Source organism: Staurois parvus, unplaced genomic scaffold (assembly GCF_062004578.1).
Source record: "Staurois parvus isolate SC_StPar_1 unplaced genomic scaffold, SC_StPar_1.0 ptg000240l, whole genome shotgun sequence".
NCBI classification, from domain to species: Eukaryota; Metazoa; Chordata; class Amphibia; order Anura; family Ranidae; genus Staurois; species Staurois parvus.
The window spans coordinates 47,830-65,041 of NW_028318036.1; the positions used below are offsets into that span (position 1 = coordinate 47,830).

General features: G+C 40.4%; 1 protein-coding gene and 1 pseudogene across 3 annotated transcripts in view; one reads left to right on the forward strand and one right to left on the reverse strand.

Annotated features, from left to right (window-relative positions):
* TRMT1L (tRNA methyltransferase 1L) overlaps positions 1–17,212 on the forward strand; it is a 212,090-nt gene that overhangs the window by 47,467 nt on the left and 147,411 nt on the right. For all 3 annotated transcript variants that reach the window (XM_089680317.1, XM_089680315.1, XM_089680316.1), the window contains 3 exons: positions 9,106–9,355; positions 16,715–16,927; positions 17,004–17,194. In XM_089680317.1, the coding sequence (XP_089536443.1) occupies positions 9,106–9,355; positions 16,715–16,927; positions 17,004–17,194 (654 nt within the window). The remainder of the gene's footprint in view (positions 1–9,105; positions 9,356–16,714; positions 16,928–17,003; positions 17,195–17,212) is intronic.
* LOC149459974 (uncharacterized) lies at positions 6,223–7,527 on the reverse strand (annotated as a pseudogene).

A 17,212-nucleotide genomic window follows, 5' to 3' on the forward strand; every position in this document is an offset into this window, starting at 1 on the left:
AATAGTAACTTGATTTTCATGAATACTCTGCAATATAATTTTTCTGCATTTTAAACTGGAGTCATAGCCCAGATCCTTTATATTAAGTGAAAATCAAAATCGCCAATGTGTCTCCTATTTCCATAGCTTTGTGATTGATGTGCCTACAGAAGTCTCTTTGAAGATCTCCAGTTTGGGGCTTTACAGGGTTGTGGAAAATTTTGAAAAACTACTTGTCCAGAGACTAAATTGGTGTCCATATCTTCTTGTCCCTCATGACAATCTACTTGTCCTGATAAAAATAAATATATTTTAACCCAAACTTTATTTAAATCTGCTTTAAGTAATGTCTAGAGCTTTATTGTGACTTTTAATATTTAACATTTAATATTTTTAGCATTGCACTGTGTATCTCCTCCTCCCCTCCCTGCCTGTCTCCAGCACCGCACTTGGGAACTAGCATGAGAAGAGAGACCTTCCAATGTAACTGATTGGCTTCTTGTCAGGAAAGGGGAGTGTCGAGCTTATCCTTCCGTACGCTGCCAGAGCCATTTTTGCCCCCTTTTAAAAAATAATTTAAGGCCTGAAGATTACACAAAACTCCAAAACATTATATATTTTCTGAAAGCAGAGACCCTAGAGCAGGGTTTCTTTACCAGGGTTCTGTGGAACCCTAGGGTTCCTCCAGATGTTGCTAGGGGTTACTTGACCAATGACAAATTTCTGACTCTCAGATACATTTCTCCTGATACCAGTGATCATTTTAGCTATCTGTAAAGGGGAAATTCTTCCCAGTGACACAAGTGTTAGGAGCATTCTTCCCCCTGACCATCACACTATTGTATCATGAGTTTTAGATGCCTAGAGAATAAAATAGTGGTACTTCCAATTTTCATGTCACAATATTATCACAAAGGTCAAGGAAACACAAACTTTCAGTAAAAAATACACTTGCGTTAATTTTAGGGCACAAAAAGCAATTATCCAATTTTTTTGTGAAATATAAAAGACGAGGTTGCGTTAAGTAAATAGATATCCAACATGTCAAACCTTAAATTTTCACGCATTTGTGAAATGGCAAAAAAACTTTAGTATCCCTATATTTTCTATAGGTGATGCTTTTAAAGCCTCTCATAGGTCATAAGTTTAGCATTATGGAGGAAGTCTGGTGCTAGAATTATTCTCATTCTGGCATGCGCGGCGATTATGTAATGCGTATCGCAGTCGTTTTCATGCACAGGCGCCCACGCGTTTGTTTTACGTTTGTATGTGCGTACATGTGTGGGGGGGGGGTCTTGAAAAACATTTTTGGGGGGTTATAAGCTTGGATGTAACTTTAATTAAAAAAAAATTCCTTAACTTTTTTTTTTTTTTTTTTTTTTTTTTTTTAATCACATAAGGGACAAAAAGTCCCATATGTGATGATTTTTGGTGACAGGTTCTCTTTTTTGAGACATCCGAGATCAAAAAGACACTGCATGTCTCCCCTGTGCTCTATTGAATGTGCGACAGTGCACATCGCACCACATTACATTCTTTCCCAGCCTCGATGGCCGGGGATCTGTCAACGAGGACCCGGAAGTAACGTCACATCACTTCCGGGTCAGGACAAGAAGGGGAGGGGAGTGGATGTGTCTGCTCACCTCCCTGCCCTATACCTGCCAGCACCCACTGAACTGGTTCCGGGCCTGCAGATGGGCAAGCGGAGCCCGGGACATATAGCAGGCAGGGGGGCGGAGTCTGGCACCATAGTGGGCTGTGCGGAAGCAATCGGGCGGCAGCGCAGTCGCTTGAATGCTTCCACCTGACAAGTGAGCCCTGCTGCTTGGCCTCAGGGTTAAAGTTAAAAAAGAAACTACCTGCCCGGCAACATCCCTGCTTTAGTTCCCTATTTTGGGTCTGGCCTGAACACCCCTGCTGGGGTAGATGGTGGTTTTATCTGGATCAGTTGCATACGGCCAGAGGGCCAGGCAGGACTAAAGAATTCTTCTCCTTTATGATGAGATCAATCTTTGCGTAACTGTTTTTTTTGTTTGTATTATTTTATATTTTGGATTCTTCAGTTCATCCCCTCACTGTCTTCTAGTGCCACAAATGGAAGCAGTGCATCCTTATCGCTGTGGGGACAGCCTGTAATGTTGCTGCAATCACTGGTTCCTGTAAAGGTGTTTACCTATGCACTTACTGCAAAACTACATGTGGCCACCACCCCGGACCTGCTGTGCAGGTCAAGGGTCATGGTCCATCCCAATGAAACCCAGTCCCTGAAAACACCTTCAGGGGTAAGCCTATTATGACAGGTGAAGCCCAGGGCTGTAGTTCAGTTGTTTACTTTAATGTAAATGTCTCAAATTCGGTGCTAAAATTCAGAGTACAGTCTCAGGTGGATGATCAGGTGTTAAAGTTGTACATCACACCACAGGTCAAACATTTTACAGCCACCTCAGATGCAGCCCAGCCACCTCAGATGCAGCCCAGCCACCTCAGTTGCAGCCCTGCACAGTCGCAAAAGCACACCTATAGCTCACCAGTGCCAAAACACAGCAAGTATTGGGCCACTTTTTATTGGAGTGATTTGCCATTTAGGTGTCTGGCGTGAGCTGACACCTCTCTCAGCTGGGTTGTTGCTCCATTAGTATTATAGGCCTACAAACCCTCAGCGAGCCATGGTGTGGGCTCCCAAATCTCTCTAGCAGGCAGGAGGACCCCGTGCGTGGTTATCCATTTAATGGCTGGGTCAGATTAGCTTCAGTTGCACGAATATCTGGTTTCTATAACTCGAGGGACAGGTTTACTGCAGCCATTTTATGGTTTGCAGGATCTTTTGAAGGGTAATGAGGTGCTAGAGGAAAATCCGCAGGATAAGGAAGAGAAGATGAAAGCGGTTGAGGATCAGGTTTCCACCGCTGATGATTCCTTCCTGGCAGAATCTCAGGGTCTGGGGTTGTACGAGGCACAGAATTCCACAGTGGGCTTCCTGACAAATGTAGTGTGAAATAACAGAAGTTGTCTCTTTCAGAGACCTCTTCTCCTAAAGCCAAGGGATTGCGGTCTTGGTGGTCACCAAAACATCCCAACTTTTTATCTGTTCACCCTCACTTGCAAGAAGTGATGTATGCTGATAGGCTCACGCAGAGAAGATGTTTTCACCACACAAGTTTTAATTTGATCAACAGTATCCCATGGGGAGGAGTTCTACTGCTATCTGGTTCTTGGGAAAACATTCCAAAAGTCTTGAGTTTCTTGGTGAAAGGACCCCATAAGACAGCTTTCCAGTCAGGCACCATGTCTGTCCACATGGGAAGGATACTATGGCTCAAATGCAGCTTGGTTGACCATCTCTGCAAGAAACAAATCTTGAGGTTAATGGCTTGTTTGAACCAATCTTGAGTGCCTTCATCTGAAGGCAACTCTGTGGGAAAAGCACATTCTTGCCCCTAAAGAAGGTGACCAGTCAAACAGCCTCTCCTTTGGAATTGGAGATTTCATAAGCAACAAGCCTCAGGCTCTAAGTAGGAAACTTGCGTCTTGGTTCCGCAAGTAGAATTGGACCCCAAATTCTCTGAATCTGAAGGCAAGTCCTCTTCACCATGAAGCGACACCCCTCACTCGTGAGTGGGGGGGGGGCATCTATCGACTTTTGGACTGAGGAAGTCATAGACTGAGTTTGCAGTGTTTTATCTGCAGGTTACAAATTGGTGTTTCACTGCTTTCCTCTCAGTTCAGGGATAATTATTGTAGAGAAACAGAAGCTGCTGATCAATGTCCTAGAGCTTCAGGTGATTTGGCAGGCTCTCCTACACTGGTCTGTCTGCCTTCCGGCTCTGGTTTTCAGGGTACAGTTGGACAACACATCAACCATCAAGGAAGGACAAGCAGTCACACTACTCAGGAGAAGCAGGCCTGATCTTGTTCTGGTCTAATCTTTGTTCTGGCCCTCTCCGATGTCCATTTTCCCAGTGTAGAGAATTATCAGGCAGACTTTCTCAGTTATGAGCAGCTTAATCTGGAAGAATGAGCCCTTGGACCCAGAGATGTTTGCAGATATTTGTCTTTCATTGGGGATGTCATATGTGGGGCACTTGGTGTTCAGATTCAACAAGTTGGACAGGTGTCTGCTGTATATCAGGGATCCTTAAGGGTTTGCAGTGGATGCCCCGATGGCTTCTTGCCATCACAGGGTCATATCCTCTATCCTGCTTCACAATTGCTGGCTTTGAAGGCATCGCTGTTGAAGCCCAAGTTCTGAGATTCCAATACTGTTATCCCTTCTTCCTCCAGGCAAAAAAGTCAACTTCCGAGATAATGTACCATCGTACATGAAAGGCTTATTTCTTCTGGTGTGCGGCTTCAAAGTGTTCCGTACAGTATATTGTGGGGTGCATCTTGCCTTTCTCCAGATATCAGCCGTGGCCATTTTATATCAGAGATCTATTGCGTCTCATTCCTTGGTAAAAGCCTTTGTACAGGGTATCAAATGGATTGTTCCTCCCATGCAGCCCTTTTTGCCTCCATCAGACCTAAATTTGTTCCCGTCAGTTTTGTAGACATATTGTTTTTAGCCTTTCTGAGTTTCCCTTGATGCAAGGTTGAATTTTTGGCTGCTGTTTCTTCGGCTCGCAGGTTTTTGTAGTTGGCTGAACTTTCCTGCAAGAAAATTTTCCTAATTCTTCAAGACAAAATGGTCTTAAAGCATTGGCCCCTCAAAGCGAAGTAACCCCTGGAGTGGACTTATGGAATAAGCATTGTGGAATGACACGCTATCTTACAATTTGAATGCATTGGTGTTTTTTAAGTCCTCATGCACTCTTGACGTTTTTACTGCTGTTGTTTTTGGTGTTTGATGTTTTTATCTACAGCCAATAAACTCCGCAGCATGTTATCCTATGTGTCCATGCACACACAGGCTGTAATCAACATTTTTTGGCTGGAAAAAAACCCCAAAACTAGTGGGTTTCTAGGAGTTTTTCAGCTGTAAAAATGCTGAAACGTGGTAAAACGTGAAACCGGACATTTTTTAGCGTTTTTAAAGTGACATTTAAAAAAAATTACATTTTATGAAAAAGGAAAATTATTACTGCTTTTCCAGTTTTTGTTTGGGATGCTCTTGCTTCTACATGTCCTATCTGTAACCAGATCATTCCAAAGAGTTTATTTGCTGTTCTGTTGGCTTTGTTCTCTTTGTTTGGCTTTGTTGACATACTGCATGCTTCTGCAGAGTCATTTCCCATTATCCCTTGCAGTCTTAGTGTCTCAGATTACAGCATTGTGTGCAAAACTGGAAGTGACAGTGTCCTTTGTTTGTTCATGGTGGCCTCATCTCCATTTTGGTTTCAGTTTGGAGGGAGAGGATGGCTACCAATGTCTCCTAGACTGAGCTCATATGTGCTGTACAAGCACATGAGGAATTATGGGATGTGTCCCATCCCCAACATAAGGATAGAGTGCACAAGAATAGGATATGGCTGGAGATTGCAAAGCAGTTAATGCCATACTGGGAGCAGATGACCAATCCCAGGAAAAGGAAAGGGGTATGTGAATAATATTCATTTTTTCATCATTTTAATGTTTTTTGTTATGAAACAATAGACCTAATTTTTTTCTGTTCTCTAGTTTCAATCCTAGCCAAGCGATGGAAGTCAATGCGTGACAGGATGCGTAGCGACCTGAGTGAGGAGGAGCCAAATGCATAACTGAGCCACATGCAGACGCTAAGTGAACAAGTGGCCATTTTTCCATAGCCAACTGCATAACCGAGCCATATGTAGACGCAAAGTGAACATTTGGCCACCTGCTTGTAGCTTAGGTATGCAGTTTGCAGGCCAAATGCCTAACTGAGTCACATGCAGATGCTAAGTGAACATGTGACCACTTGCATGTAGCTCCGGTATGCAGTTTGCATGGCCAAATGCATAGCTAAGCCACATGCAGACGCTAAGTGAACAAGTGGCAATTTTTCCATGGCCAACTGCATAACTGAGCCATATGTAGATGCAAAGTGAACATTTGGCCACCTGTGTGTAGCTCCGGTATGCAGTTTGCATGGCCAGATGCCTAACTGAGTCGCACGCAGATACAAAGTTAACAAATTTTCTTTGGAGTTTGATATCACAATTCACCCCTTGATATAAAAAAAAAATGAGAGAGAAAGTGAAATGTCACAAAAGATAAGGTATAACATTTTTATTTAACGGAAGCTGTACATTGGAAAGTCTATGTCAAAAGCGCAAACCAAAGAAATATCTAAATATACTGATCCTGCCATGATACTTCACCATCAGGTGAAACAAAAAATTCAGCAAACTGGTTGAGAAAAGTCATGACCCATCTACTTGCTCATAACTCCATGAACTGTACACGCTGACTTGGATTGACTGGTGTTGGCTCTCCAGTGCTTGCCTCCTTTTCCTAAGAACACTATGAAGAACACAGCAAGTACCACTTTAATGGCATTCTCGACGTCCATCTGCATACATGAGAGAAGTACTCTCCAGTTTGTATGGATGCCAAAGGCACATTCTATCACACGCTGAGCATGGCTGATACGATAATTAAATATCCTCTGTATGTGACAAAACCACTGTATGGCCACAATAAATTCTCAGCTAATCCAAAAGCTTCATTCGCAACAATGACCATTGGCAGACTTGGCTTCAGTGTGCTTGGTAGAGGCCTGCTTCCCGGAATGTTGAGGCGTCCTTCGTGCAGGTGACGTCCCAAGGCAGACTCTCTAAAGATGCGTGCATCTTCTTGGCTACCATATTCACCAACATCCGCACATTCAAAGCGTAAATTTGCATCAGACAATGTCAGGAGAACTACAGAAAAATATTTTTTATAATTAAAATACAGAGAGCCAGAATGCGGAGGCTTTTTTCCCCTCACGTGCTTCTTATTGAGGGCTCAGATGCAATTTGGGAACTGTGTCTTCTACCAGAACTAATCTGCAATATTCTCCCACAACTCTTCAGTTGGCACAGGCATCATGACTCCATGAAATTCCTCCTACAGTGCCAAGCATGTTTCTCGTACAATTTTAGACACGGTGGAGACACCCATCAGAAAATAATGGTGCAACGATACAAACGTTTGTCCAGTCACAAGAAACCTAGAATAAAATATAATAAGAAATGTATACCATAAACGCGAGAACAAAACAAGTGCTACAGCAATCGTGTGTAAAATAAAATTTCATTTGAAAAAAAAAATAAGATGACATGACATACCAAATTGTCACGAGGAGACGTTCCTCTGGTGAAATGCTCATTCTCATCCAGGTGTCCATTCTTGTTAATCTGGGTTTCATCCTCCCCAGAAGGTCGTCAAAAGATGTGGTGGACATGCGTGTAAAGTTATAAAAATTTGTCTGGATAATCATGCAACCCAGCATACATGTTTGTAAAATATCCAGAAGATATTCAACGGGATATCAATGGATGGGCCCAGAATCGTCATCATCTGCTTCTCTCTTCCCAGCGTCTGTCTCCTCACCATCCTTAACAGAAGCAGTAGTGTAAGCTCATCAACTTTTTGTAAAACAGGATCCATATATAGATGCAAAGACTATTGAAGCTTCTCTATATGCTCTTTTTAAAAATGGTGGTGATGATGCGATCTGGGAAAGTGGGAGGCAACAAATAGCAAAGGGAGATGTTTCATCTGAAAAATGCTAACGCGGGAAAAACACTATGCAAAAACGCTGAAAAACTAGCATTATTAACGCGGCTGTTATCCTCCCTGTGGGGAACGTCAAGTGTGCATGAGGACTAAATGTTTCAAACAGTGAGCACTATGAATATTTTGATTTCCCTTATCTGAGCTGTAATACAAGTAGAGGAGATGACATTATGATCATTAATATTTTTAATCCCTTAGATACGCGCTGTATTACCACCTATATTTAACCTATTAGCACAAGGGCAGAGTAGGTGGTAATTTTTCACAAGAAAATATGTAGAAGATGCAGGGAGGGGGTACTATGGTGAATTTACATTGAAGAAAATTCACATATATATTTGTGGACTGTCTTGATGGACTTTTGAATGGAAAATGTTTGGACACAGTTAATAATGGATGTGTGCACTGGATTGCAGTCACAATTTGATATCTCTAAGTGTATCTAGAATAGATTTGCATGTTTGGTATTAAAACTTGGTAATATTGTGTTGATGTGTATGTGTGTCCGTTTTGGAATACATCCGAAAAAGAAGGTGCTTCACTCTTTGGATATTTTTTTTTAATGTGGTTGTAAAGGCTGAAGGTATAGCATTAAAGTTGATACAAAAAATGTAAGAGGTACAGTGTAAAAATAAATAAATCTAAAGCGCTCCCATGCTCATGCACACATAGGCCCTGCATGCATGTTAAAGTTATAGTGTGGAAAAAGAAAATTAAAGTGCCTCCGTGGTCATGCGCATATAGGTCCTGCATGCATAAGTAAACAGGTATCTGTTTACTCTGCATAATATCTTTTTATATTTGACCAAAAAAATGGTTAATATATTTGTTTGTGTACACTAAAATTCACTAGTTTATTTTTTTTTTCCTGAAAATTTGCGTTTGAGAAACTGCTGCACAAATGTCATGTGATACAAAAAAAATTACAACTATTTTATTCTACAGGGCCCCTGCTTAAAAAATATATGCTATTTGGGGGTTCTAAGTAATTTTCCAGAAAAAAAATGCTGATTTTTACATGTATGTGAGAAATTTCAGAATTGGCATATGGGGTCAAGTGGTTAATTACCAATCTGCATGCAGATTAGGTTTTGGGCTGTTGTGCCATTTGTCTGTTTATACATACACTTTATTATTTGTGCGCTTTTATCACCCATGTTTGTGATATCTATTTGATTCATAGGGCCTTTCGTGTTTCAAACTTGACCTAAGCTACTTAAGTAATAACACTGTTCAGTAAATCACACATTCTGAATTTGCCCTTCAATTAATGGAATATTTTGCTAGTAGATAGTAATCCTGTTTATTACTGGCATTCCATAGATTTTAGGATATTTTCAAAATAAAACAATATAGGCTGTACTTCATTAATTCATTTTAATACTCATTTTTTTAGCTGTGTTTTTAGTGATATGATTGTTGCAAGTATAAAACCATTTTTTTTTTTAGGCATCATGGGATTACAATGGGCAAAGCACCTCAGAAATGCAGTGAAAGTCACGCTTAATGACATTAGTGATAGCTCAACAGCTATGATTCGGGAAAACTGTCATCTTAACCAGATGAAGGTGTTAATGAAGAGTGATGAGAAATCTGAAGCAGTGGTCCTAAATAAAGATGTGGAAGAATTTATGAACGCAGTAGAGGTTACACAGATGGATGCCAATGTCGTAATGCATACACGGTCTTTTGATTTTATGTACGCAAAATTAGTTTCTACAAAATGTTTTGCCAGCTTGTGGACAATTCCTAATTTGAGACAGTTTTAGGGAAAATCTAATTTTATGGTAAATAGCTTTGCACATTATAAAGCCCAAAACAATAATCAGTTGTTGTGAATTTGAAAGTAACTCATTAAATGTAATGGTGAAGAATCTTCATTATTTTCTCCAGTAATCCCCTGCTTTTACTTCCTGTTTGGTAGTTCTGGTGCAGACAAGGGAGTAGTATTTGTCTTCAAAGAGTGACTGTAGCATTAATTTGGTTATACAGAAAACATTTCACTGCGTCCAGCAATAACCTATATTTTGGCTTAGAGGACAGCTCAATATGTTTTACCATTTTCATTTTACATTTCTCACTTCTGTCACTTTTGCAAAAGGCTACTCTTAGTATAACTAAAGACGAAACATTTTTCTTTTAGTTTTGGATAGAGTGAAGAGGGATTAGAACCCCAGTCAGGTTTATCTTGCTGTCTTTGATTCACCCTCTCTATTTGTCCTGTTTACCATTATCATTGAAAGTAAAAGAAAACCCACATTTTGGGTTGTCCCCAGGTAAAGTAATAGAGGGGAAATCTTCCAATGGGATCACTAGTTTTGGTGACCTGGGGGTTTCCCTTATTTGCAGGGATTTTCTCCCTTGTTTTCACTATGGGACAGGAAGTGAAGGTAAATCTTCCCAATGGGACACAGATGACAAAAAATAAAACTGACAGGAGTTATAACCCTCCGTTACTCAATCTAAAATGAAAAAAAAAAACTAAAGTTTTGCCAAGAGTTCTACTTTAATTACATCTGTAAATGAAAATGATAAATGTGAAATAAAAATGGTGAACTATTGAGCTGTCCTCTATGGCAAAATATATTTACTGGATGTAGTGACATGTTTTATGTATAAACAAATGAAGTAGAGTAGATGTGCTGTCCATCTGTTCAAGCACATCATGTAGCCCCAGTGCAATTAAAAAAAACAAACAAACACATAAAGAAGCAATTTCTTTTGATTTTATAAAAATGTTCCTAATCTGTGAAAACATGGATAATTCAGGCTGAAAGCTTGAGACTCTTGTTTATATTTGTCTGTTTTCATGCAGCAAAACTAATGCATTTTGGTGCATGAAAATGCATTGCAAGTAGAAATCTCAATATTGCCTGTGTGGCTAATTCACATCCAAGAGCCTATTCACACTAGGTGCAGTGGGATTGTGTTTGGTAGCTATTCAGCACAGTCCCACTCGAAAATGAGGCAAAATGACTCGTCTCCCATGTGCCCAGTTTACACCATTGTGTTGTGGTAATGTGGAGGCAGTGTGTGGTAAAAGAAAGTAGAGACGGCCATATTTTTGTTCAACACAGTGCAGTGCGTGGCAATCAACTACCTCACACTGCATGCCAACTAATTCAACCTAATGAAATGCTTGTGTGTCACATTTCAATAAAGTTGGTTTAAAAAAAAAAAAGTGCATAATGCGATGCTAAACAGAACCACACATCAGACACTGTTATTATTATTATACAGGATTTATGTAGCGCCAATAGTTTGCGCAGCGCTTTACAATATAAGGGAGACTTTTTGGACATTTGAACTTTATTTTGGACTTTAGGTGTATGGGACTTTATATAATTTTTGGGTATTCACTTATTTTAAGTTTGCTTATTATTATTGTAATTGTACTAAGTCCCATACACCTAAAGTCCAAAATAAAGTTCAAATGTCCAAAAATCTTTGCAAGTGATTTCTCAATTAATCTTTATCCCCGGATCAGATTGGTGATATACTCCAGAAAATCTTCAAATACCTCAAAGAAATAATCTCAACATAGTATATTACCCCAGATATTGAAATAAAGTGCCACACGTGTCACATGCAAATAAAACAAAACCAAAAGTGTCACAGCAATCGTGAGATCTCAAGGCTAATAATTCAATTAGTAACTCCACTGCACACAATATAAAGAGTGCATAATTACCCCAACATAGATAAAATCAGCATAGAATCCATAGTATAGATGAGAATGTCTCCACACACAGTTCTATTCTCTTCTCCAGCCATTGCCCATAGACCTCATAAACAGACCAGAGATCAGTATGTGTATTAAAAATTAAACATATTTTATTGTAGCAACTTACATTAGAGTTAGATGAGAACAGCACTTCCTGAAAAAACGTCAATGCGTCACCACGTCACGTGCCCTGTACGCACGTGACGTGGTGACGCAGTCCGGATGTGAAAGTCCGGATGTGACGAAACGCGTCCGGGGCACGTGACGTGGTGACGCATTGACGTTTTTTCAGGAAGTGCCGTGGCGGCCATTTTGGATTCTGGAACATGCGGCTGTTCCAACCCTGGAGACTCCCATGGTTGCCTGGCTCTCCCTCTGAGTAATAAGGGGTTTTAAAAAAAGAGTTATCGCTAAGGAGTGGGTTCCGTTTGGACTGTCTCACTATATGGAAGCTGTTCTCATCTAACTCTAATGTAAGTTGCTACAATAAAATATGTTTAATTTTTAATACATATACTGATCCCTGGTCTGTTTATGAGGTCTATGGGCAATGGCTGGAGAAGAGAATAGAACTATGTGTGGAGACATTCTCATCTATACTATGGATTCTATGCTGATTTTATCTATGTTGGGGTAATTATGCACTCTTTATATTGTGTGGAGTTACTAATTGAATTATTAGCCTTGAGATCTCACGATTGCTGTGACACTTTTGGTTTTGTTTTATTTGCATGTGACACGTGTGGCACTTTATTTCAATATCTGGGGTAATATACTATGTTGAGATTTGAGAGTATATCACCAATCTGATCCGGGGATAAAGATTAACTGAAAATCACTTGCAAAGATTTTTGGACATTTGAACCTTATTTTGGACTTTAGGTGTATGGGACTTTATATAATTTTTGGGTATTCACTTATTTTAAGTTTGCTAAGTTTATTATGTTTGTACTTCAGGGGAAGGAATGTTAAGCAATCTATTGGGGTGTTAGTAGAGGAAGTGAGTGCTAATTTTCGTATTGAGTACAATTACAATACATTTCATTTCATTCATTTCAGTACAGAATGAGGGCCCTGCTTATGGAGCTTACAATCTAAAGGAAGGGGGAGGTGATACAAAAGGTGATAACTACAGAGGATGATCTGGTGGAGGTGATTCAAGTACAGTTCTTAGGTGGAGGTGGGGTAGGCTTCCCTGAATAAGTGCGCTTTCAAAGATCGCCTAAAGGCAGACCGGGTGGGGGCTGACCGGACATACTGTGGTAGGGAGTTCCAGAGGATGGGAGAGGCTCTGGAGGCGAGCGTGGGAGGAGGTGATGAGGGAGCTAGAGAGGAAGATATCTTGGGAGGAGCAGAGTGGGCAATTTGGGTGGTATCCACGGATGAGGTTGGCGATGTAGCTAGGGGCAGTGTTGTGGATGGCTTTGTAAGCTGTGGTTAGTATTTTGAATTTTATATGTTGGGTTAGTAGAAGCCAGTGAAGGGATTGGCAGAGAGGGGCAGCAGTCGCTGATCGGTTGGTAAGGTGTATGAGTCTAGCAGCAGCATGCATAATAGACTGAAGGGGGGATAAGTTGTTTTGTGGTGTCATTGGTCAGAAAGAGGCAGATTTTGGAAATGTTCCGGAAGTTGAGGCTGCAGGATCTAGTCAGTGATTGGATGTGGGGCCCAAAGGAGAGGTCAGAGTCTAGGATTACGCCTAGCACCCTGGCATGAGGGGAAGGACCAATGGTTGTGCTGTTGATCTTAATGGTAAAGTCCTGAGAGGGGGGATCGGGGAGGAAGAAATATTACAAGCTCGGTTTTGGAAAGATTGAGTTTAAGGCAGTGGTGTGACAGCCATGCTGATATGTCACTTAGTAGATTTGTCATACGTGAGGAGGTATTGGAAGCCATGGGAGGTTATCAGTTGGCCCAGGGAGGAGGTGTAGAGAGAGAAAAGGAGAGGCCCAAGGACAGAACCTTGGGGTACCCCAACAGAAAGAGGGAGAGGAGCGGAGGAGGAGGCGTTGTATGTGACACTGAAAGTGCGCTGAAAAAGGTAAGAGGAGAACCAGGAGAGAGCAGAGTCACGGAGGCCGATGGAGTGGAGTTTATTGAGGAGGAGCGAGTGGTCGACTGTGTCAAAGGCAGCAGAAAGGTCAAGGAGTATGAGTATGGAGTAATTGCCATTGGTTTTAGCAGTTAGTAGGTCGTTAGTGAATTTTAGTAGGGCAGTTTTTGTGGAATGTTGTGGGCGGAAGCCAGACTGTCGGATCAAGAAGGTTGTTGTCGGTGAGGTAGCAGTTCATACAGTTGTCAAGAAGGCTCTCGAGAAGCTTGGAGGCAAACGGGAGCAGGGAGATGGGTCTTAAGTTATTCAAACAGGTGGGGTCCAGTGAGGGTTTTTTGAGTATGTGGGTAACCAGTGCATGTTTGAGCGGGGAGGGAAAGGTCCACATGGAGAGTGAGAGGTTGAAGATGTGGGTTAGAGAGTTTAGTATTGAGCAGGAAGGAGGCTGCAACAGTCGTGAGGGGACAGGTAGTGAAATAGGCCTTGGAAAGGAGTTCGGTAACTTCCTTGGTGGTAACAGGGCCGAAGGAAGAGAAGCTTGACTCCTCCAAATTGTGTTGATATTCTTCTTGAAATGACTGGCAATCTCCTGTGAAGTGAGTAAGTTGGTGGAGGCAGTGGGGGATGGAGTAAGGAATTAAGGGTAGAGAAGAGTTGATGAGGATTAGATGAGAGGGTCTTGATGAAAGTATTGTAGTACGATAACATAATAGCTGGTGTGAAATAGCCCTGAGTCCTACAGTTTAATGTGAAAAGCAAAAGAAAACTATAACTACCCATTCACATCTAGGTGTTTTGAAACACGTTTGAATCCAGCTAAAGGCAAGAGACACTGACGTTGATATGGAAGTTAGATGATTCTGTCTTAACAATAGAGAAGTTTCTAGTTACACAGTAGCAGTGCTAGCTCTGACCTCAGAAATATACAAACTGAAAATATCATGCAATATTGTGTACAAAACCAATAAATTAAAAAATATATCAATAACAATATATAATCAAATAAAGTGCATCAAACCAAAGTGACCTGTGCTATTCAAATAAAGTGACGTGATATTTGTTTATCAATAAACACTTACGGTATAACTTCACCCAAAACTTTTTTTACGATTTTTGTCCTTCAAAAAAAATATCAACTCCACAAACAAAACCGCAAAAGTCCATATGTGCCAAAAATTAAAAAAGAAAAAAAAAAAAAAGGGACTGCAAAAAAAAAGCAGATGGAATATTTGGCTCTTAATCTCTTGATCCAATCCACCACCGGCAGGTGATCACCACCACCATATTCTCCAAACCCTCACCAGACAGAATTGCTGGTATCTTTCAAAATCCAGTAAATATGCTTAACGTTAGAAGAAATCCCTCTATGGATCTTCATGTAGTTTTCACAGCACCACATGGCCATAATGTTCAGCTCGCATAGAACCAGCACACTTCATATGTATTATCAAGGGAGAAAGAGAAAGGCCATCATATTCCTAAACTGTTTATTACACCAAGCACTTTTATTAAAAAGTGTCTGGACTGACACTAGTATACCACACTTTTCTACCGTAAGTGAGCCCAATGCACTCTGTCTATTGATGTCTTCTGTCCCTGAAGACATCAATAGATGAAGAGTGCGTAGGACGTGGCTTGTGGACATGACGTCACCACAGTGTTGGGATTTAGGCTCACAGCCAGAGATTAGGAGCTGGAACCAGCTCGCTTCTGATTGAAAAGTGTGGTATACTAGTGTCCATGCAGACACTTTTTAATGTAAGTGGCTGGTGTAATTCCTTTTTTTTTTTATAAATAAACATAGTTTTGCACTATGATGACCTTTCTCTTTCTCCTTTCATAATACATATAAGGTGTGCTGGTTCTATGTGAGCTGAACATTGTGGCTATGTGGTGCTGTGAAAACTACATGATGATCCATAGACGGACCTCTGTATGCAGGTTTGCTGGGTTTTTTTGTTTTTGTTTTTTTTTTTACTTTTGTTTTTTTTAAAGATACCAGCAATTCTATCTGGTGAGTGTTTGGCATATTAGGTGGTGGTGGATTGGAACAAAAGATTAAATGCAGGATCTTCCATCTGCTTTTAATTTGCTTTTTTTTAACTGCACATTCGCTTTAATGAAGATTTTGGGCTTATATTGACTTATGATGTTTTGTACATATTCACAGTTATTTTTTGGAGGACAAAAATAAACTTAGGTGTAGTTATCAGTGTTTATTAATGAATTGAAATAGATTGTTATTATTTGATTATTTAAATAATACAGATCATTTTGGTTTAATGCACTTTATTTGATTATGTATTGATCTATTTTTATTTACTTTATAGGTTGCTTTGTGCACATTATTGAATAATATTTGTAGTTCACAGTTTGCATGTTTTTGAGGTCAGAGCTAGCGCTACCATAATTTTTGGTTTATGTTGGAGATTTTTACTCCACAGAAAGATAGCTACTGCACTGATTTTATATCCCATGGCGCAGTTTACCAATATTCAGTTTGATAGTTACACAATAGGCCTGATTGTTTCAATCCAGAATGTGTGCTAAATGCCTGCCCAAGCTACTGAATTTGCTTGACGCTTGCCACCTGGATACCACTGGCTCATATGAAATAATTTTATTGCCTTGAAACAAATTCACATACCTTCCAATTAAGAGTAACTTTTTGTTGAGAAAAAAAAAACAATCCCCTCTGGCTGATTTATGTACATTGCAGGGATTTTAACAAACTTTGTTGCAGATTCCTGAAACAAGCTGTGAAAAAAAAGCTGTTTGTTCACTTTGTCTTTTGGATACTGATTCTGGCACACTTTTTCTGTTCTGATGAGAAAAGGGTCTTTTTAGAAGTGACTAAAGCCCGGACACACATTCTGAAAATCAGCTGATTCAGCAGGAACCAGCTGACGTTCGGTACGTGTGTACCTGTCTGTTCAACAGAAGCCAGTCTAATGATTGGCGTTTGTCAAATGGTCTTTCTGGAAAACCAGAATTCAATCGGCATATTCTGGCATGGGGCTAGTAGAATACATAAGCACAGCAGGAGAGATCCCTGCATCATACATTGTTTTGTTGATGCTGGGATCTGTCAGTTTTTTGTTTTTTTTTCCGCAAAAATCACCAAACCTGGCCTTTATTTTGCAGAGGATGCCAAAATCTGACTTAATTTTAGTGCACAGTACTTATCCCAAGCAAGAAATTAAAATTGCGTGTGTATGTTGCTATATTTTTCCACAAAAGTTGAATTACCCTTTTAAGTGTTTGCTCTTTTGTTTCTCCAGACATTTGGATCCCTTTGGTACGTCTGTGAATTATTTGGATGCAGCATTTCGAAATATCAGAAACCTGGGTATTTTATCTGTAACCTCAACTGATACTGGATCTCTGTATGCCAAAACTGTGCATGTCGCAAAACGCCACTATGGTTGCAACATCATTAGGACAGAATACTTCAAAGAGCTGGCCGTGCGGATTGTCCTGGCTGCTATTGCCAGGTAGCAACAACTAGATGTTTTACTGCTGTACATTTTTTCAGACTATGTAAACATATATGTTCTTTGTTTTTCATAGGGCGGCTGCTCGTTGTAATAAAGGCATTGAGGTTCTGCTCTCTGTTGCTTTGGAGCATTTTGTCCTTGTGATAGTGCGGGTTCTGAGAGGTCCCTCACTAGCTGATGAGAGTTTAAAAATGATCAATAACCTTATTCATTGCCATTGGTGTGAGGAAAGAATCTTCCAAAAGGAAGGAACTATGCTTGAAGGTAGGTTATCCAAAGTCT